This window comes from Aplysia californica, unplaced genomic scaffold (assembly GCF_000002075.1).
Source record: "Aplysia californica isolate F4 #8 unplaced genomic scaffold, AplCal3.0 scaffold00245, whole genome shotgun sequence".
NCBI lineage: Eukaryota > Metazoa > Mollusca > Gastropoda > Aplysiida > Aplysiidae > Aplysia > Aplysia californica.
This window is the reverse complement of record NW_004797515.1, coordinates 492954-514365: the sequence shown is the minus strand read 5'-3', so window position 1 is coordinate 514365 and position 21412 is coordinate 492954. Positions and strand designations below refer to the sequence as shown.

General features: G+C 38.0%; 2 protein-coding genes across 2 annotated transcripts in view; one reads left to right on the top strand and one right to left on the bottom strand.

Moving 5' to 3' along the window:
- Positions 1-560, top strand: part of LOC101852482 — a 9920-nt gene extending 9360 nt beyond the window's left edge. Inside the window, exon 6 of the mRNA XM_005100363.3 lies at positions 342-560. Coding sequence (XP_005100420.1) covers positions 342-535 — 194 coding nt within the window. The 3' untranslated portion in view covers positions 536-560. The remainder of the gene's footprint in view (positions 1-341) is intronic.
- A 1449-nt stretch (positions 561-2009) lies between these two features.
- On the bottom strand, positions 2010-21353 carry LOC101852250 (centrosomal protein of 120 kDa). Its single transcript, XM_005100362.3, has 23 exons — positions 21002-21353; positions 18587-18858; positions 17858-17978; positions 16731-16879; positions 16076-16273; positions 15422-15541; positions 14611-14709; positions 13412-13631; positions 12928-13047; positions 12387-12498; positions 11897-12046; positions 11396-11513; positions 10832-10899; positions 10092-10185; positions 9457-9627; positions 8941-9030; positions 8496-8588; positions 8050-8162; positions 7586-7634; positions 7071-7193; positions 6158-6289; positions 5326-5438; positions 2010-4515 (listed from the first exon to the last, which is right to left on the bottom strand). The coding sequence occupies exons 1-23, from the start codon at positions 21045-21047 to the stop codon at positions 4272-4274; spliced, it is 3015 nt and encodes a 1004-aa protein (XP_005100419.1). The 5' UTR covers positions 21048-21353; the 3' UTR covers positions 2010-4271.
- Between the last annotated feature and the right edge of the window lie 59 nt (positions 21354-21412).

Sequence of the window (21412 nt, the reverse complement as noted above, 5' to 3'; positions counted from 1 at the left end):
TGTGTACCTGTGTGTGTGTGTACCTGTGTGTGTGTGTGTGTGTGTGTGTGTGTGTGTGTGTGTGTGTGTGTGTGTGTACCTGTGTGTTTGCGCGCGCGCGCGTGCGTTAAATTTCATAATCACACCGCCCATGATATCAAATCAATGATCTGGCTGATGCGGGTTGCCCACTACAGCTGGATCATGCCTGCCGATCGCCCGACTAGGTCGTCCGAAACTGAAGCGACCGAGTCGGGCGATCGTGCCGTATAATAAGACAACACCACATTAATTCTTTCGACCACGGGTTGCCGTCTTGGACAATTTCTACTAGATTCTATAAATTAAATAATATTTCCCAGTCCATAGACTGCACCGCCAGCTCGCTCTACACGTGGCCAAAGATATGGAGCAGCCGTGCGACTGTGATGAGTTCTACAGCCGTGTGCGGAGAGAGGTACAAGAGCCGAGAACACCGGCCAAGAAGGTAAAGCAGCGAGTCTTCCGCCTGAAGATGCTGGCTAGAAAATCGGTTTGTTCTTGTCTGTGCGTCTGAATTAAAAACATATTGTTACAGCGTGGAACTGACGTCCGTTTGCCTTATTTATTTGGGTTGTGTGGTGTGGTGTGGGAGGGGGAGGGGGGATGTTGTTGGTTTGGATTTTTGGGGTTTTTTTGGGTAGTTGTTTTTTTGTTTTTTAGTTTTAGTAGTAAGTGTTTTCCGGCACTTGCAACACAATAAGGTCATATAAGTGCCGAAGACTAGAGGTATTACAAGAGAGTAACAAACACAAAAAAGAAGGAGGGTTGGTAAAGACGATAGTGATAGATGTTTGATCGGAAAGAAGAAGCAAACCACACAAGAGCACCCGCCAAACAGCCACGTTTATTTCGTTGGAGGGGGGTGTATTAGTATTACAAAATGTATAAGGAAACCACATCAACACAACACGGTCACATGCAGAAGAAAAGTAAGACAACTAACAACAGAAACAAAGGATGTAAAGAATAGAAGAAATACATTTATAATAGTGTAAGTGGTGCCCTCCAACCACCCACTTGCTTGGGTGGAAGAAGTTTCCTTAACACAATGAAAGCAAACAGGAAATATCCAGACGCAGAAGGCTTCATATCTTACCCAGGGATCATAACCCAGATCCATCCCATGACATGTAATGAAGACAGCTAAACACACTGTGCGATTTAAGCGTATACATTTAAAACTTTTACAGATTTTGCTTAAAATTGATAATTTATAAAAAGCATTTGAAAGGTGCATATCCCTGTTCAACAGCAAGCCCCATGCACTTTACAATCTATATTATTACCCAAGGACACTTTAAAAACATTCTCAGCTGAAAAGATCTTTCTCTGTCTATAGCCGGGCATCCATTCCCACCTGGGTGAAGTGAGGAAAATTCGGGTGGTAGTGCCTTGTTCAAGGACACAGCGTTGGGCCCCTGACTTGGTTCGAACCCATGACCTTTTGGTTGCAAGCCCAACAGCCTGACCACTAGACCACCAATGCCACACTTGATCAAGTAAACATTAGACTTTTGTTCTAATGCATATCTCCGAGAGGGAAGAGATTTAGAACTATAAAAAACTCACTTGACCGAAGGACTCATCCCTTCCTCCTCCCAACCCATGTATGCTCGGCGTAAAGAGAAATGAAGTTTTTTAAAATAATATTCACACAGAAGGAAATTTTTTGTTAAATTGAAAGTGAACGTTCAGGAGCTGCTACTGATTGCTCAATCATTTTACATGTCTGAATTTCTGTTCTTCTACTTCTACTTATTCTGAACGAAAACTGTGTCCCTGTTAACCTTGTCAATACACTGTTCATTATAATCCAAATTGTGTTGACAGGTATGTAAAAACAACAAAATCTTCCCCCCCCTTTAAAAAAATAATTCTAAAAATCATATAGACAGAGCAGTCACATAAGCCGACTTTAAAATATACATGTATATATATTATAATGACTTGTTAATGAAAAGGTAAGTAAATAAAACAATTCTCTGTGCTTTGAGTTGCATATATTTTATTCTCAATACAGCAATGCACCATCATCACAATGCCTCCATTAACAATGACATAATAACACAGGAATGTCTTGACAGTAACAGACAGGGTCACCTGGTACTAAACAGTCTTGGATGTCAAACTAACAGTAACACCACTCACTCATTAACATCTTTATATAAGAATGGTATCCTTAACAAACTAGCCAACAGACCACATCTGCAACAGTAACACAAAGACAAGAATTTAAGTTAGGGAGGTGATTGTCTAGCTGTCACATAAATCAAGAACAATCTAAGATACTATCACATAAATGAAGTGAACGTAGATCACACAGTGACATCTATTTCTTAGCACTTGCATTATCAGGCGGTATTTAAGTGCCTTTGAGAACTGATTCAACATAATTTTTTATAGTTTTCTAAACCCAAGACAAATTTTCAAAATATTGTTTGTAAATCAGGAAAAACTGTATAATCTGAAAGGCGCGGACAAAATGGAGGAAGTATTGAATGCATTTTTTCTGCTGCGATTTCAAGTTGACGTAAACAGAAATCTCAGACAGTTATATAAATAAACTAAAACATATACAAGGAGGAAAAAAACGGTAAATGGACGGAAAAATGATCATGACCGTGAACTGTACATGTAATAATTTAAAATTAATCTACCAAAACTGACAGATTAACAGACCGAGCACAAAAACAGTCAAACTGTACTCCAACACTGTACCGGCACTGCCACATCACGCACTGTACGATCACCAAAGCTACTGAAATTTGTCTTAACACGACACAACCAACAGAGACTGTGAGTCCTTCACAACTGTCTGTAAGCATCAAAATCATTTTTTAACCAAAAGAAAAATATTCCACTTTGGAAAACTTTCACATACTTTAGACAATCAAAGTGCAATGCTGTCACAAGTTTTTATATACTACAAGAAAGGCAATATTGTGTATAAATTTTCTCTACCACTACCATACGTAAAATCATTAACAGGTATATTTCTTTCGCAAGTCCCTTGCATTCGGGTACATTTAAAAATACTTGTGAACAAATACACAAATAGTTTGAAAGAAGTTATCACTGCTTTTAAAGACAGGCGAGAAGGTACAGACTCACATGAACAGGGGAGAGAGTGAGAAGAGAGAAATGTGAATAAAAGGTAAGTGAGAATGAGAGAATATGAAGGGCCTTTAAATATGGAGTTCAATTTCAAATTACAGTTACAGTAAATTAAAGGTGTATCACATATTCTTAAGTCTCGTGTCAATTTAAGCTCATAAACAAGGCTTGGAAAAGGAAATCTACTTACCATCTTAGGATGAATAACAAAACCAGACAAGTGCAGATACACTGTAATTCACTTCGGAATCTATATACATATATACATAAGACCTGTGTAATACAATGATCATGGTAAAAAATGTCTGGCCTTGACCTGAAACTAAACGGTTGAGTTCAATAAAAATATAATGACACTTGCAAATTGACTCTAGAGCCGATCCCCTTGAGGGAACTCTACTGCAGTGGCAATTTTAAAAATCTCAGTATAAGTATTTCCCTCATAAAACTGCATTGGTTTGCCCAAAAGGTTGAAAGATTTGAACAAACTTGTAAAATTAAATATTCAATTGTGATTTACATATGAAAGTCTGTAAGTGATCCCTTTTCCTACAATTTCAATGATGGACAAAAGTCACACCATACACAAAAAACAGGGTTTTGTTGAGTTTATCAGACTTTAACAGAAAATGGCAAGCCATGAAGGAGTCAGCAGAAGGGATGAAGCATAAATAAGAGAAAAGGCATTCCCTTCCACTTTGCTACAGATCTCACAAGTTCAGTTCTTTTCTCAGTCTTCTAAGCAACAGTTAAAGAAGAATGAAAGGAACAGCAACCAATCTTTTCCTTGTCGAATCTTGCAAAAAGTGTACAATTAGGTGCCCATTTAAAGGAACAACACTAGCCTTTTGACACCTTCTTACACCCATAAGTAGGTGATAGGTGTGTGCCAATGATAGGTCCAATTTCTCTATTATACTTCTTGTGTTTCTGTTTGTCTATCTTTCTTTTTCCTAGCATTAATAAAATTAATCATACCAATGTCCTTTTCTTCACTCAAACAAAACCTATCAACTCATCATTGTAGAGAGGAAATAGCCATCCCAGTACCATCACTATCTAATCAAGTTTTCTCCGAAGTTCCTTCCCAATTTCTAAAATCATACCAAGATATTTGAATATGTGCCATACATAATCTAGCTCCCCTTGTGGCCAATGGCATCTCTGATCTGTCTCTCCAACTCCATGATGATCTTGTCTTGAGTGGTGTAGACTCCAGTCCTTAGAAGAGTATCACGTTCTTCCACCAACCGAGACACGTGTTCATCCACAGACGCATCAAGGTCCATGTTTAGAGGCTTTCCATTAGAATCTTTCACAATAGGGAGCTGATTCGAGTCTGATGTGTTGCGAAGACGTTCTTCTTCCATCTGTTTCAACCTGAAATAAAAAGGAAATGTTTCAGCTCCTTCTCTGTTATCATTTCAAAATAACAAATTAAAAAGTAAAATGACAGACACCTTTCAAATGATACTACTGCTATCAAAACAAGTGATATATATTTTTTTAAAATTTGTCTAGATTCCTTATTCGAACATCAATAAATGAGTCTTCACCGAATTGGCTGTGCAATGAGACACTCTAAACAACCTGCCAACTACATCCTGCCGGTGGTTGGCGAACCACACCTTTAAGTCCAATTTCTTTTCTTCCCTCTGTTGTTTCTTTTAGTTTTTCTTGTCTTTTCCTTGCTATAAATGCCCATTACTGCATTGATGAATTTCTTTTTCCTCAAAACAAACAAACAAACCACACCCTCTACCAAAATCCAGTGGGTCTTAGAAAAAGATGGCCAAAGAAACCATGGACCAACACAAGGTGTGCCTTGATCCTCTTCTGACCCACAAGATGTGCACTCCTAGAAATTCTTTCTGATGGCTGAGAAGTATGAAACACAGTACACGTTTGCAAAGTAATTTTTTAAAAATTGTAAATCTTATTGTAAATATTTCACACCCTGACTGACACAATTCAAATCAATTAGGAAGTGGGCTACTTTGACCTTGTCTGTCAGGACCAACCTCCCTTCAATGAGACACAACATCCCCAATGACAGACAGTGACTCTCGATAAACTTGACCAAAAAAATCTCCCCGCTTGAGAATCAGACTCACCTTTTCAGCATGCAGTGGTGAAGAACGTAATCATTATACTGACACCAGTTCACATAGAAAGGGAAGGGAAACTTACTTGTTGATTTGGTTCCTGATATCGTCCAACTCCCTAGTTTCCTTCGTGACGACTTCCTTTTCTTCCGCAGCCAGATACCTCAACCTCATGTGCTCCAGCTCTTGTTGTTGTCGCTGTACAAGAGAAAGCAGGAAGAATTAAAAAGAGGGATACAGACTAGACATAAAAAGAGTTACAAATAGTCGAAACTGTCAAAGACTGCTACCCATTGTCAGGAAAAAAATGGTCTGTCTTAGACAGGTGGTCCTCTTAAAAAGTGTCATAATAATATAATTTTAAAAATTCCAAATGGGTAATAGGAAGTGGCCGTTAGAGCAGGTTCAACTGTATCGGTTGCTCAACTGTATCGGTTGTTCAACTGTATCGGTTCAACTAATTTTCCTACCCACCAATCATCTATTATCTTACTTTATTTTCAGGACAATTCTGGTGTTATGAAGTCCATGAAGGCCTACTTTTCCTGAGCAATAATTTATATAAATAAATTTATTCTCACTGAGAGTATCTCTGAAGTAATAATATTGGAGGAGGAGAGACCCAGCCCAAGAAAGCAAAGATTCTCTTTGAATTATTGTAGATGTACTTCTTGCATCTTCTTTCCGACATTTCCTGAATTTTTGTGCCAAGTTTGCTTCTTTTCCTCAAGCACTCTACCTATGATGACCATTGCAGTATAACGTTTTTCTACAACTCCCTTATCTATACACAAACCCTCCCTTCCTTATGTGGACAGCTACCCCCCCCCCCCCCCCCCAATACATGCTCAAGACTGTTTTCCCCCTCAGCACCCCCCCCCCCCCCTCCAAAAGTACCCTCTCCTGTCACCACATACCTGCAAATGAGCCTTTGCCACATCTTGCTCCTGCTGTTTCAATCGAGCCACCTCTTTGAGAGCACGGCCCCACTGCTGCTTGTAGTGCAGCTTGGACTTAGTGGCAGCATCCAGTTTGCGCTCCAGCTCCAACTGAGAATATGAAGACCACACAGAACTTGAAAATTGGAGAAGACATTGATGTTCTGAAACTGGTGAACTATCATGTTTGGAGCTAATAACAAAAGAGTCCTAGCTTTTAAAGGTTGAAAATCCAAAAGATGAGTTTTTAAAAAAGGAATGACTCCATGTGACAGCAAAAGGCAACAAATAATGAAAGCAATGTAGTAAATAAGATGAAAGCAAGAGTAACTGATTGTGTAATTGTGAAAATGTTTTACATCCCCTTTGTTTAGATGATATAAGAGGTGGACAGCTTCCACTCTGTCTGTCAGCGCTGTCCCGGGCTGAGCAGGAAACAGTATCCCACCACAGTGACAGACATAGGCCTACACCATAAAAATAACCCCATCTCTTGGGAAAAGCTCACTCATGTCATTTGCGTACAATGGCCAAGAGCGTAATTATTACATCACAGGCAACAGTACACATGAGAGAACAGCAACTACAGTACAAGAATGTAGATAGAACACCCACTGATAATCTAAAAAAGACTTATCCTTATCAATCTACATTTGGCACGTACAATTTCTAACAGAAAAACATTCATCACATATCTATGCAGATTTCACACAAAACAAAAAGAAAGACTAATAAATGAAAAGTGACAGTTCAAAACCACCCACTTTTCCCATAATGATAAAGATCTAATCTTCGGCAATCTGCTTTTGGCATGTACAATTTCAAAGTCTATGTTGACTTTATACACAACAAATAAATGAAACGTGAAAGTTCAAAACGTGAATCAACTCACTTTCTCCATATTGATAAGGTTGATCTCGGTTTGCAGTCTGACTTCTGGAGTTCTCGTCTGCTGTTCTTTGTATGTGGCAAATTCCTTTTCCAATGACTTGTACTTCTTTTCAGACTCTGCTAGCTAGAATAACAAAAATAAAAAGTAAATGACAGTCATTTTTAAAAAGTAAGAGACGTCCAGAGTACCAGTGAGAACCACTTATGACTTTAGTAACGACTGCATCAAAAAAGTTTTACTTATGATTAAAATGTTGATGATTGTGACTATACATGCCAAAAAAAAGCTCAATAGTAGAGTAACTTTATCTGACTATGTGCATAACAAAAGGACAAAATCATGTGTCTTAACAAAAAAAGAAAAAAGAAATGAGTCATGGATTAACAAACACCAACCACAGATGTCTTCAATATTGTTTTTCTTTTGTGGGAATTTCAAAAATTTCTACGAGAATGATTCACTGTGGACAAGAAGGGTGTCAGAACAAGAAATGGTGAAAAGCAGACAAAACTTACCTCTTGCTTGTACCTGTTTGTAATGTCCTCAATTTCCTTTGACTTCATTCTGCAAACACAAAAGAATTTATATAGTCATAAATATTGAAGAGTTATGATAAGCTATTCATAGCTAAAACCATCATGTATTTCTATCTTTTACACTATTGTTTCACCACAATTCCATAAATTTCCACAAAAATATGCAATTTCTAGTACCAACAAACAAAAAAGAAATGCTTCTATCAGAAAATACAGTGTCTTATTCCACTCTCAACTAACACTTTCATGGTTTAAGAAGAAATATGGCAGAAACAATGCACTTGCTTGTTTTCCAATTTTTAACCTAGCAAAATTTAAAACACTTTTACTAAATTTATTATAGGAGCTAAACATACAGATAGACAGGTAAACTGCACTATAAGCAGAAAAATCTCCAGCAAGGAACAGGCTAAAAAATCACAAGCCCTACAAGGCTGGCTTACTTCTGCAGCTCCACCTGGTGGTCACAATCTTCCTTCATTCTCCTCGATGCTTCTTTCATCTCTTGTAATTTGCGATCATGTTCGCGTTGAAGATCTGCTCGCAGTTTCGAAACCTGTCAATAACAACAAAAAAGAATTAAATAGTCTTCCTTTCAAGCACACTGTCCAGAAACCCCCTCCCAGAATTCAGCATAGATGTTCCCAATACTTGAAGCCTCACACCATACCTATTGAACGCCTACAGAGAAATCAGGGGCAGCAATACACCACAGTGGTAAAACTCTTTCTGTTTCGTGAAATAAATATTGATATAAAAATGGCCATTCAGTGCATGGAAATTACAAAATAAACAAGACAGAAATGACAGGTTGAAAGAAAAAAAAAGATGCACGGGGAAAAACAAATCCACCTTATAAGACAAACATTCATTCTTGCAAGAAGCTTACCTCCTGCTCATTGACAGCAAGTCTTTTCTCTCTTCTTTCTAAATCTGTGAGAGTTTTCCTCAGTTGGTCCTCCATCTGCTGGTATTCACTCAACTGTAGCAAAGAAGGAAAAAAAAAGGGGATGAAATTACCACTAAGGTAATGAATATTAAAAATTAATACTTCATATGGAAGGCATTTCAATGATTTGTTAATGAAAGTTTCACCTTTCTTTCATGCTGTTGGACAGACATTGGTTCAAGCAAATCAGAAATATAAAAATATTATCAACAAATACAATCCTATTTCACTACGTAACGAGTAACTATTTACAAATTTCAAGGTAAAAAACTCATGGTATTGGCAAAAACTCCAAAGAATTATAATTTTAATTACTACAGGCAAAGGAGATTTGCAGTTCATTGCAATTTTGATCATTAACAGACTGCCTCTTTAACATACACACCTTCTTCTGCATCAGAACTTCTCTTTCTGTGTCACGTTTTTTCCACTCTTCAGCCAAAGCCTTCATGTAGGAAGCCTCCTTAGTCTTGAGCTGTTGAAGTAAAGATATCAGTGATTTAAGTAATTCTGTCGTTAAGTTCTGCCTATCATAGAGCACTGCTGGGGGAAAAAAACACAGCGAGTCACCAAGACACCAATCGATCATTGACTGCTACAAACAACACAAAACCTCCGAAAAGAATCAGAGTGCTGAACTCCCATAATGTCTAAAGCACTTTGCACCACTCAGAAAGAAAAGAATCGGGTACAGACAATTATCAATGTATGTATATATATATAGCATGCCATAATAGAGTGCATTCCCATATTCCTTACAGTCAATTGCACATGGTCCCGTAGTAGCTAGAAAAACACAATCCACTGTCTGTGAGTTTCTTTGGAGCTGGGGAAAGATTGGTACATCTTTCTTTTTTTTCTTTTTTTTTAAAGGACTGAATAAGAAAAAAACCCAGCCCACCTTCTTTTCAAAATCTTTCTCTTGATTCTCCTTCCACACTTCCAACTCGATGGCGGCCTGGTACTCAGCTGTCCCACGAGGGCTGCTGGCCCCGACGCCTGCCACAGGCTCTGGGGGACCACTCGGCCCATTAGGAACAGACGACTGTATGCTGGAAGCTCCTGTCTGTCCCTGCAATAAGTTTGAACTTAGTTCAACTTAACGGTGTCAACACAAACCCAGCAGGAAGTCCAACTGTATTTTCGTTTTTCCCAAGTGAAATAAAATAGCATGACTAAAACTTCATTTTACTGTTCATGAATTTTTGCATCAGTTTAAAGAACATTTTAAAGTCAGTGAGCCGTAAACCTTATTTGAAATCAAAATCACCCAGTCCATTTTGCTACTTTTGATTGCGTCGCACATTACTTAGTTCAACAGCTTTTTTTCTTATGATCGTTTGCAAAGAACAACCTTCAGGATGTGTGGGTTGCTTTTCAGTCAAACACTAAAAAAAATTTATTTGGCTCCACAGACAACAAACACGAGCTGCACTAAACAGGAAAAAACAAAAAATCTTCAATGGTGTGTATGAAAGCATTTGAGTTTATGTATCAATTTGATCGATATTTTCACCACATAAAGTCAACCCTCACAGAAGTTGGCTGTTGTGACATGTTAGCAGGTATGATAGGACCCCAGTCTTCCAGGCTCAGCACCAGGCTTATGTCAGCACATCTTTCAGAAGAACTGTGGGAGTGGGGGAAAAAAAGAAAGTCATAACTATAGTAACTTCAACGCGACACATGCTACTTGCTTGAGAGTTTATTCTGAACAGCCATAATTCATGAGTGATTCGTGAAAAACACATCTAAATGGTCGCATGATACACACAAACATAAAGGACATAACTCGCATAATACAACGGAGAGTGAACTACAAAAATGAGCTCTGCAATTTAAAAAAAATCTCCCCAATTAAAAGTGTAATGGACCTTGAAAATCGGCAAAGTAAATATTTCAGGAACATTTCAACTTTAGACAGAACTGCTGTGAGCAGTACAATCCCAGTACCAGAGCTTTACATCAATCAGCTAAAATTTTGAGTTTCAACTTTTGAATTATGATGAATTGGAGACCAGTCTCTCCCAAAGTAAAGCTTATTGTCCACTACATGCAATTTTGAAGCAAAAATTTCAGCAGCAAGGTCAGTTGAGGCCCTTCTCCTATTTCATGGTATCCGAACGCTCACTAAAACCCAAGCCGACATAATCAAGAAGAGCACAACAGTATACATGAAACCGTACTGGAACAGTGACCCCACCAACGTACCACTGAAAAAAAACCCTAACACAATGCTATAGTTGATAATAAGAAAGTTAGTGATTTTCACAAACCCATCAGATGCTGTGACTGGAATTCTGTCCGAAGCCTCCTGTCTCCACCCCGTTACTCCAGCTGAACTCTGCAAAGAGAAGAGTATAGTTTTGGTAAGAGTATTATGGCATTTGTAACACGATAAGGTCATATAAGTGCTGAAGATAAGAGGTGTTATAAGAGAGTAACAAACACAAAAAAGGAGGAGAGATATAAAGACGAAAGATGTTTGATAGGAAAGAAAAAGCTATATGCCATAGCGGCCTATATTAGTCTACTCCAATGTCAAAAAAGTGATACTGACACAACTATCAAAAAGAGTTATTTTCACATCCAGATTCTATCCCAACCTTTAAGTTAAAATCTTAAGGACAAGACAAAAGAAAAAAAGCTATTAGTTCATAAACCAAATGTGGCTGCTTCATCTGTACAGAAAATGAAATTGCATGCATTCAGGCATCAAACCACTGCCAATTATTTCTGTGGCTGTTCGTTCAGGACACGATACGTTTCAAAAGTCACTTTTAACAGGTGTCAAAAATTGTAGAACAACTGGCTGCCTGCAGCCTGTTCATGTCGCTCACCATCATGCGGGTCCTATCTGCTGAGACGACCAAAGTGAGGGGGAGCTTTGCTGTCCCGACTAAAACATCTTGAGAAAGCTGCCGATCTCTGTTCCACACCTCCACTATCAAAGGCACTCTGGAGACAAAACATGGAAGTCACAATAAATGTTCAACCATACATAGCAATAAGCTATACAAAAAGAAAAAAATCAAAACGCTGAAAATACGATGACAATTCACTGATCAATTTAAGACACAGGATTCGTAAATGGAATACCTTTCTTTACCCATTCATCACAAACAGTTCATTTAATTCTACTAACTTTGTTGTCATCTTTTCAAAGCTGAAATTCAACACCATTTCTTTGCTAAGAACTCATTTCTGAGCGATTTACTTTCATCTCAATTCTTGATGCTTCAAAAAACTTACCTTATCTACGCGTCAACAGTCTTACTAAGAGCAGATTTATTCATGTGCACTATCAGGGGGAAAAAATCCAACAATACCGACAAACTGACCTGGCAAAGGTATCTTGCAATTGTTGCATTGTACACGCAAAGTCAAACGCACAAAATGACTGTGGGAGGAGAACTTCAGATCCCTTCCTGATTTCTACTGGAGGGTGCGTCAGAATTGGAGCAGCACTTCCAAAAAATGGATACACATATCTGAAAAAAAGTTTCATTGTCTGGTTGAAATTTCAGAATGATTGTACAGAAGTTAAGAAGCTAGACAGAAGGATAATGAAAAAAGTGAACTGAGCAAAAAGAATCATCTATAAGACTGCAATGAGAAAAAGAAAACACATAAAGACTAAGCATTTCTCTGTTGTTCCTGATTTGCAGGTGAGCAAAAACATTTGAGGTTACCCAACTCTTCTTGTGACAGTGAAGCGAAAAGAGACAAACAAACACAAACATATGCTAAAGAATCTTTACAAAACTGAGGGACATGTCATTTCCTAGCAACATTACAGCAAAGAAAATATACTCTTGACTCCTCACTTACCTCAGGAAAACATTTATTGTGTTTGTTGAATGGTTGTCTCTGATGCTTCTCAAATCAATGCTGAATGTGAAGTGATGAGCTTGCGCGGGAACTGAGATTTTCTCATGAAGACCTGTTGGAATAGACGGAGTATTTCAAGGATTATTTTCAAACGCAACAAAAACAGTACACTCTCCCCCTCCCTAAGAAAAACAAAACAACATGTGCACAATGAATACCATCTGGAGAAGAATCAGCAGATTTTTCTGGATCATTTATTACTCTCAGAGTTAAGAAAGATATGAAACACCAGATTCTCTTCACGATAAAGTGCTTTTAAAGTATACCCCCAAAAAAATGTTTCTATCTGGGCTGAAGTAAGCTGCACAGGAAAGTGTGACTGATTAACAGAATTTTTTCTCTCAATATTTTGATGACACTTTTGATTATTAGCTAGTTTCATGGCAGGAAAAAGGAGTTTCCATAACTATCATTTTCCCCCAAGTTTGACACCTATTCAGAAACAAATTCAAGGCATAGACAGTATACAGGGTAGACCTACCATTACTGCTGTACATAAGTTGTGTTTGGACGGAAGGCTGTTGCTGTTGTTGAACTATTTGTGGCTGTGGCTGGACAGCTGGCCTTGAGGAAGGGGGTTTGCTGTGAGCTTCACCTTCAGCTGTTCCAAATTCAATAAAGGAAATCTGAGAAACTTCAGACAACAAATTTCTTTCATGTCCAAATACACAAGGAGAGATCATAAGATAATCGTATAAAGTATCAAAATTTCTCATTGACAGTTAAATATGCTGTGTTTTAGCTTCCATAGCCAGGAATTGCCGACGCTGCAGACTTGTCATATGTTTTACTTGATATCAGATATTGAAACAAATAAGGAAGCTTCAACAATTGTTAAAATATAAAAAAGAAAACCTTCCCTTTTTAAAATAACATTCTCAGCAAATAAACTTTACATGAAACAAGGTGCTGAATTTTTACTAGTTAATTTATCCAGAATCATTTCATAGTGAAAGAATGCACACCCTGTTTATTCTCTGTGTGCTCCTCAGAGTCCTCAAATGTATCATCTGAGTATTGACCATCGTTCTCTCCAGATTTCTTCCCATTCTTCGACTTTCCATCTTTCTGCTGTTCACTTGGTCTCTTGCTACGTCTTGGGGACTCAGCTTTGCCTTCCACATTCGGGGGTACTCCCGTGACCAGAGCTGCCTCACCACCATCACGACTAGGGCTCTTTACTGCCTGAAAAGTAAATGTGAAAAAAAAAAAAGAAACATTAAGTTTGGGTAGTTCAAACAAAGAAAAACACATCAACACACAATAACAGCCATTTAATGTTAAGAAAACGCAAGACGGACAGACAGAAGCTAAAAAAGGAAAATGTAGAAGAACGACCCACCAGTACCACTCTCCAACCACCCCCTAACATCAACATGGACAGCACAAGACGTCCACTGATAAGTGAATGTGACAGAGTCACAATGTCCACAGCAAGGTTTTAAGACAGGTGGTCACTAGGTTGTGTCTTTGAGTAAGACATAGTAACCCATGTTCCCTGTTCAAATACTGGGCACAGCAGTGCAGAGCCAAACTAAGAGATGTAGGTAAAATAGTCTTTGGATCAATTAAGCAGTGTGGCCTAATGTGCTGAAAGACAGTAAGTAATTTGTGAAATACAATACATACGCCTGCAATTGCCATTGTAAGGGGGTAGATAAAACAAAATTGTATTCTCTTTTGATTTTGGAAATATTTGAACAAAATTGTATTCTCTTTTGATTTTGGAAATATTTGAATACAGAAACAAACAAAAATGGTTGTGAATCATTATACTAGCCAACCCATCCATGACCAAAAATAGGAGATTTTCTCAGAATCCTCCCTAACAATTGGAGTTTGGGGGGAAAAAAAGGAGTCTCCAGAACCCCATAAGACTCCGATTATTTTATCAGCTGATCATGACAAACAAATGTATATACTGCAAACATATTGTCATGCATATAAAAATATGTATTTTCACATCATTTACAATGAGCTGTGTAAATTCTTTAAAAACCTGCGTATTTTCACATCTTTACGATAGGTTGTACACGATTGATGGAAACAGAATTCAAGAAAAAATTTTTTTTTAAGCAAATCCGATCATGGCATAACAAAATTGGAAGGCTCCGATGTTCTCTAAGTGCTAGGCTAGTCTGAAATATTGAGAATTTATACTTACTAAATCTTCTTTTCGAAGCACTACTGACACACCAACACAGGGTAACAGTTTGTTCGATGCTGCAGGCACCTGTTGCTTCGATTTATTTGCGGAGAATAGCTGAAAAAAAGAAGAAAAGCAATATTATATACAGTGGAACAACATGTCAACAAACTCATCTTTCAAAATGACACTAAGAGATCAGAACTAAAGATCCCTAAACAATTGAAACACTCCTCATGAAACAAATTGAATGGAAAACTTATATAGGGGAAACTTTATGCAGAACGAAAGCAAATTTGACTTAAATTAAATCCACAAAATTGAGATGAACAACTGTGATCTGTGATATCAACACTAAAAAATAATATTTGTAAAGTGTCTTTTAACAAAAATCCATCTCTGCATCTTTCCTTTAATTCTTCAGTAAGCCAATTTGGGACAGTATCCATCAGTAACCTCAACATCATATCAGGTTAAATCACAGTTGAAAAATTCTTCCACATGAGGATACAAAAAACTGGTGTGAATGCATATGTGTGTGTGTGTGTGTCCGCGCGCGTTATATGTGAGAGAGAGAGAGAGAGAGAGTGTGTGTGTGTGTGTGAGAGTGTGTGTGTATTTGTGAGTGTGTATGTGTGTTTATATGCGTGCATATGTGAGCATTTGTATCCGTGTGAGTGTATGTGCGTGTGCGTGTGTTAGTGTGTGCTTGGTGTGCGCGTGTGGGCGCTCAAGTGTGTGTGTGTGTGTGTGAAAACAGCTGACACAGCATCAAATAGTACACAATTATTTTAATCGCAACAAAAATCAATATTCCCTCTAAGCCTACCTGAAAAGAACCCTCTATTGTGACTGGCCTCATGTAGATTTCTGTACTGTCTGACTTCAGCAGTGCAGTCAAGGGAATATCACAGTTACCTAAAGACTGGTCTCCACAACAAAGGTGAATCTGCAAAAGCAACAGAAAAATCTCACTAACTCTTATCTCCAAGAGGTGTAAACCACTATGTTGGGGCCCTCTTTTGGTACGAAATCTAAAAGTGACAATACGTCAGTAAACTGCTCATTAAATCAAAACAAGTGATTCTATTTTGATAGTTCTGCATCAAATGAAAAAACTTCTTGTAAAAGAGACCTGTTTTCTGCAATTGCCAATAAATAACTTGATGTCGAAGTCGTTGAAAAGGAAAATAAGGAATTCACATAGAGGCATTGCGTTTAACATCACTTGTGGAAAGATAGATTTCAAATGAAATTGAGAAATATAACTAAAGAGAGAAGGAGCATACACTCAAACACAGAGAACATCTTCCTCAACCTTGCTCCACTACAGCTTTAGGCAAATAATATCACTACATCTGACATTTTGTCTGACAGTTTTATGTAAATACTATGACTTCAACTAATATTTATTGTTTCACACAAAACGGTGTGTTTACCAAATTTTTTCGTATTTAAACTTACACACCATAACAACACCTACCTGAAGACCCGGCTGATGAGAGAAAAAATTTCTGAGCGCCTCTACACTACTCCTCACTTTGACAGAGGCTCTTTCAGCTGGAAAACTCGGCGTCATGAGATCATAAAATGGTTCATTTGTCACATCATTGCCCAGGAGAGAGTAGTAAAAGAAAAATCCGCTGGACGATGATGGCAAGGCGACTGCACTGGGAATCAGCTGTTCAGAAACAGTAGCAAAGATATAAACATTAGTGTAATCATGATAACTTATATAACACAAATGTAAACAAAAGATTAAAAACACCTCATAAAAGAGGTGGAGGGAAAGTAAATATCTGCACCAATAGTAATAAAAGTCAAGGTCTACCTGACTTCACATTTTCTTCCCCCGTGTACATGTCTTCACTTTGCAACTTCTCAGTGTAGAAATGGTATAATAAAATTTGATTACAATATGATAAAAATAACATATTTTTAAGCTCATCTTTGAAAACAGAAGAATTATTAGATGAGAACGCAATAATATATTTTGTAAACAACTCTTCATATGAAAGAACAAAATTACCACAAGTAATGAAAGAGATGACAAGGGATGCACTAGAAAGCCACAACAGGCATTAAAAATACAAATTAAACATATTAACCAATCACTGTATTCGACCAATAATGCTTACCTGCGCAAGGTTATTGGCATATGCAATGGTCACAGATAGAACAAATTGCTCTGTACACGATTTAGCTGGGCCTATTTGATAGTGACCATCCTCTTCATTAAGGACTGGAACCAGAGTCTTCAAATTCGTGGAAGAGCTTACTGCTGGTTCTGTTGGGACAAAAAAAAAAGTCAAAGAATGGGTACATGCAGTAAGACAGTTTTTATGAATGGTGAGGTTGCCCTAAAGCTTTGTTAATGCTAAGGTCATGATCCTGGTAACTAAGGAGAAGAAACACTTCCAAATATTTGTAATATAAAGTGAAAGTACTTAAAATGACCTCTTTGACAATGTAAACCTTACTAGTTACTAACTTTGTAAAGGAATTAAGTATTTACATTTTACTAACAACCCCCCTCCCCTCAAATTTGGAACAAGGATTAAATGAACATAATATAATAAAATGGAAATACTGAAACAACAGCTGCTGAAGAAATAAACAGGAACTATTCTTATACCAACTATCCTAACAACCCTTATATCAGCACTGCCTATGACAAAGGAAAAAAGAGTTGATTATAAATCTAAAATAGAAAAATATATTCTGCTTATCCTCACAAAGAAAAATTTTCTGTGGAATGGTAAATACATACCCAAACATGCACTTGTCAAAACACACACACACACATTTACATGCATAAAGCAAACACAAGAATAGTCAATGCATGGTAATACAATATGATGCTATTCGTGCACACCTGAAAATGACATAATCGTTCGTATTGATGACGTTATGGATGAATTTTTAAAACTTGTTGCTATGTCCTATTTTTGTTTTTGTTTTAGTAAGAGTTTTACGGCACTTGCAACACAACAAGGTCATATAAGTGCCGAAGATTAGAGGTGTTACAAGAGAGTAACAAACGTAAAAAGGAAGGACCAAACCACACCAAAGCACCCGCCAACCACCCACCACTATGTCGTATACATATAGAATTAGAATTGAAAGAATTTTTTAAAATTTGGTAATCAAATAAGCGATATAAATTCAGATTTAAACTTTGAAGTACAGATAAAGAAGATCACCGCACTCTTCTCGTTCCTGAAACAGATATAATCATGATATGAGGTGACATCAATATACTGACCTGAAGAAGGGGCAGACTGTTGCTGATCATTGTTTGGATCTTCATCCAGATACAGAGAAAGCTTCAGTTCTGGCTTTGTTTTATGATACTTGCTGTGAAGAAGCAGATGCCACTTGGGAGTCTATGAGAAGGCAAGTTCAGATGCATTTAGACCAAGACCATCCAGCTGACAGAAGTATGATATGATGACAGATGGATATTTCTCTCTCTCTCTCTGTTTTCATTTGTGTGTGTATGTGTGTGTGTGTGAGAGAGAGAGAGAGAGAGAGAGAGAGAGAGGAGAGAGAGAGAGAGAGAGAGAGAGAGAGAGAGAGAGAGAGAGAGAGAGAGACATGCATCCAATGAAATTGACTGCACAGGTTTAAAGATGATGCTGATGATAATGAGTAAAAGGGAAAATGAGAAGCTCTAAGGTGTAGTTGGTATAAAAACAGATATGGCACAATAGACAAAAATGGACTGAAAACCACACATTCAATCATAAATACTAAAGGGAAAGAATTAGCAGTCTTGAGTTATGACAAACTTATAGTTGGTAATCTAAAGAATTAGAGAATGACAGGAAGAGAAAAAAGTTAAAACCAAGAGCATACATAATTACTTATTATCACTACCCCCTTCCCTACCCTATGTAGACCAGTAAGTGCCTATAATTGCTGGGTTTATAGGAAATGATCAAGATGGGTATCATGAAGCCAAACTCACTAGAATTTCAAGAACAAGTATTACCTGCTTGTTGACTGCAGCTGATCGCAAGTCCATCACAACATATCCAATAGACTCCTTCATAGTTGTCTCAGAATCATATGCATAGCATTGTATTTTAATGGAGCTCCTTTGCAGTCTATGCTGCTGTAAAGCTTTGCGGTCCAGTTCCCATGCCAGTTCTTGATTGAAGTCAGGGACCTCAGAGTGGAGAACTGGATCTGTGGCCAGAAGCTCGCCATCGAACTTGGCTTCGACAATCAGCTTATGCTTCGATCGCTTTGGAAACCCTCGCCCTGGGAGAGAATAAACATGGCTAGGTGATAAACCATGCAAGATACACATCAACTTTGTTAATGAAAACTATTATTCATTAAATGCTTGGAAAGCTAATAATTACTTAACCCTGGAAGCACGTAGGCCCATGAAGGGTGAAAGCCGGGCTCCCCGGGAAGCGCGCAGGCCCTATATTTATAGGGCTGACCTACTTCGACCGGGAAGCACGCAGGCCCTGTATAAAGGGCATAGACACTGACCCTTTTCAATGGAAAATTTCAGTATTCCTTATTTGGAAAATGACGTAGTAAATTACAGGTCAAAGTCATAAAACGTGACCAATGACTTTGCAAGTTATCTTGACCTCGTAGAGCGTCTCTTGGCCAAGATATCGATCGATAAAGTGACGCGGTAGCTGAGCAACTACACGCTATGTGTTATCACATTTCCACTGTGCTAATGTACTAGTACTAATCATTGAGTTTATCGCGTTTTGCACTTTGTATTATTAGATCGCTTATCATTTTTAATGGCTCATTTTATCAGCTTTAAGAAAAAATAAGGTTTTATGTGCCTTATATCTGTTGAGCCGTAAATTGTCATTTTTCAAGAGCAGGTGTATACATCTCGGGTATCTCAGCTGATATCCCCCCCACCAAACCCCCATGTTTACAACCGATCGGCCGCGGCGGTGGGGCATTTTTGGCGGGTTACTTTCGGTGAAACGCTGAGCGCTTCTAGGGTTAAAAATAAGGCCACCTCTATTCTCACCCGGGGTGAGAATAGTGCAGGCGAGTCTTTTGGCTATTCTCACCCGGTGCGCGTTCACCATTATAGCCTAGATCTAGGCCAACAAATTTTGCGTTCACCCTAAACCACAGAATTCTACACTGTGATAACAGACAAATTGTAGAATTCTGTGCCGTGACCAAACGTTCCATTACAACTGTAGCCTACTAAAAGCGTACAATTTTGTCTGTGGGCAGTGGAGAGAGAGAGAGAGAAAGAGAGAGAGAGAGGAGTAGCGCGAGAACTTCCGGTCAAAACAAAATGGCGACCCGCGTAGTTCGGCTCGATTCGAACAGTGAAATAGCCATAGCATCTTTGAAGACGATCAAATTAGCTTACTTTTTTGCTATAACGTAATTTTTTCTTGGCTCTTATCAATTTGATCATCCACATCGATAGACAGTATTCCAAAATGAGGAAAAGCAGGTCTTGTTTCAAACTGGGTGAGAATAGCCTACGGTCGCAAGAGAGGTAGATCGTTTTTCTATTCTCACCCCGGATGAGAATAGCCACTTCCTAAAAATAATCAACCATCATAAAGATGATAATGGCTAGCAAATTGATGAAATTAAATTTCAATTTAGAAATTTATCAAATAACAAGGACAAATTCCTCAAAGATTCTAATTCTAATGAAACATTTCTAAAGTAAAGAAAAATTAATTATAGATTCTAGTCTCACTTTATACCTGAATGCCTTGCTGAACAACAGGAAGGAAGGTGTTGTGATAAGATTGAGAGGGTGCACATACATATGTATTATGTATAATAAGTCTGTGTATTGTGTTGTTGTTGTTTTAGTTGGTTTGGTTTGTTGTTGTTGTTTGTTGTTGTTGTTTTTTTTTTGGGGGGGGGCAGAGATGGAGATAGAAAGAAGGGGAGGGGTAGACAAAAGAGTTTAGCCCCTCTACCTTTTCTTATTGGCCTCGTTTCTTATTTGTAACAAAGGTCACAGAGCCCAATCTCTCCCATAAGTCTCAGAAGGACTAGATTCTAGATCTATAGAGGGCCCTCTACCTGGATCTATGATGAAAGGCTCACACTCACACCCACCATTCTCTCTGCTAGAGTCTAGATCTCTAGATTCTCTAAATCAATAGCTGGAATAACCACATACAATCTGCAATGCTCTACATTTTAATCCATCCTTGGATGAGCCATCCCATTAAGTCCCCAGATTACAGTAAAGTGATGATAAAGACCGGAATTGAGAAGAAAAGCAAGAGCCATTGCTTGCAATGAACGAAAGAGCATTTCATCAACATCATCTCTGGATCAAGAACGGACATGCTTCGGTTACTGAACTGGTCGTCTTCTCGTAAAGAAAAAACGGTGGGGCTTATGCGTATTATCTCGAGAGAAAAGCGACACTTACCTTCTAGAACAGATATAACAGCAAGAAATCTATTGCTACCACTCATTTTTCCTGCATTTAATAGCTAGACCAACTAAATAAATTCAGATATTTTCATTTCGTGCCCAAAACATTTCGTTTGAAATCATCCGCCATGTTTGTTGTTGATGCGGAAGTGATGTCACAGTATCAGCTGATTCATATTATTTACTTTCGAAATTATGAGAAATTGTACATCTTTATAAAAGATTTAATACAATTCTAAAGAAGGATAAGCAAACGTATTATTCTACAGCAAGGTTCTCATTTATTTTTGAATAGTAAACATAACAGTTTGCTCCGCCTAGATACGATAGCTCCCGACTTGCGCAGTCCGTTTTTCATCGGATTTTCACTTCCGGGTATATCTTTACGCGTATGAAAATTAGTGCA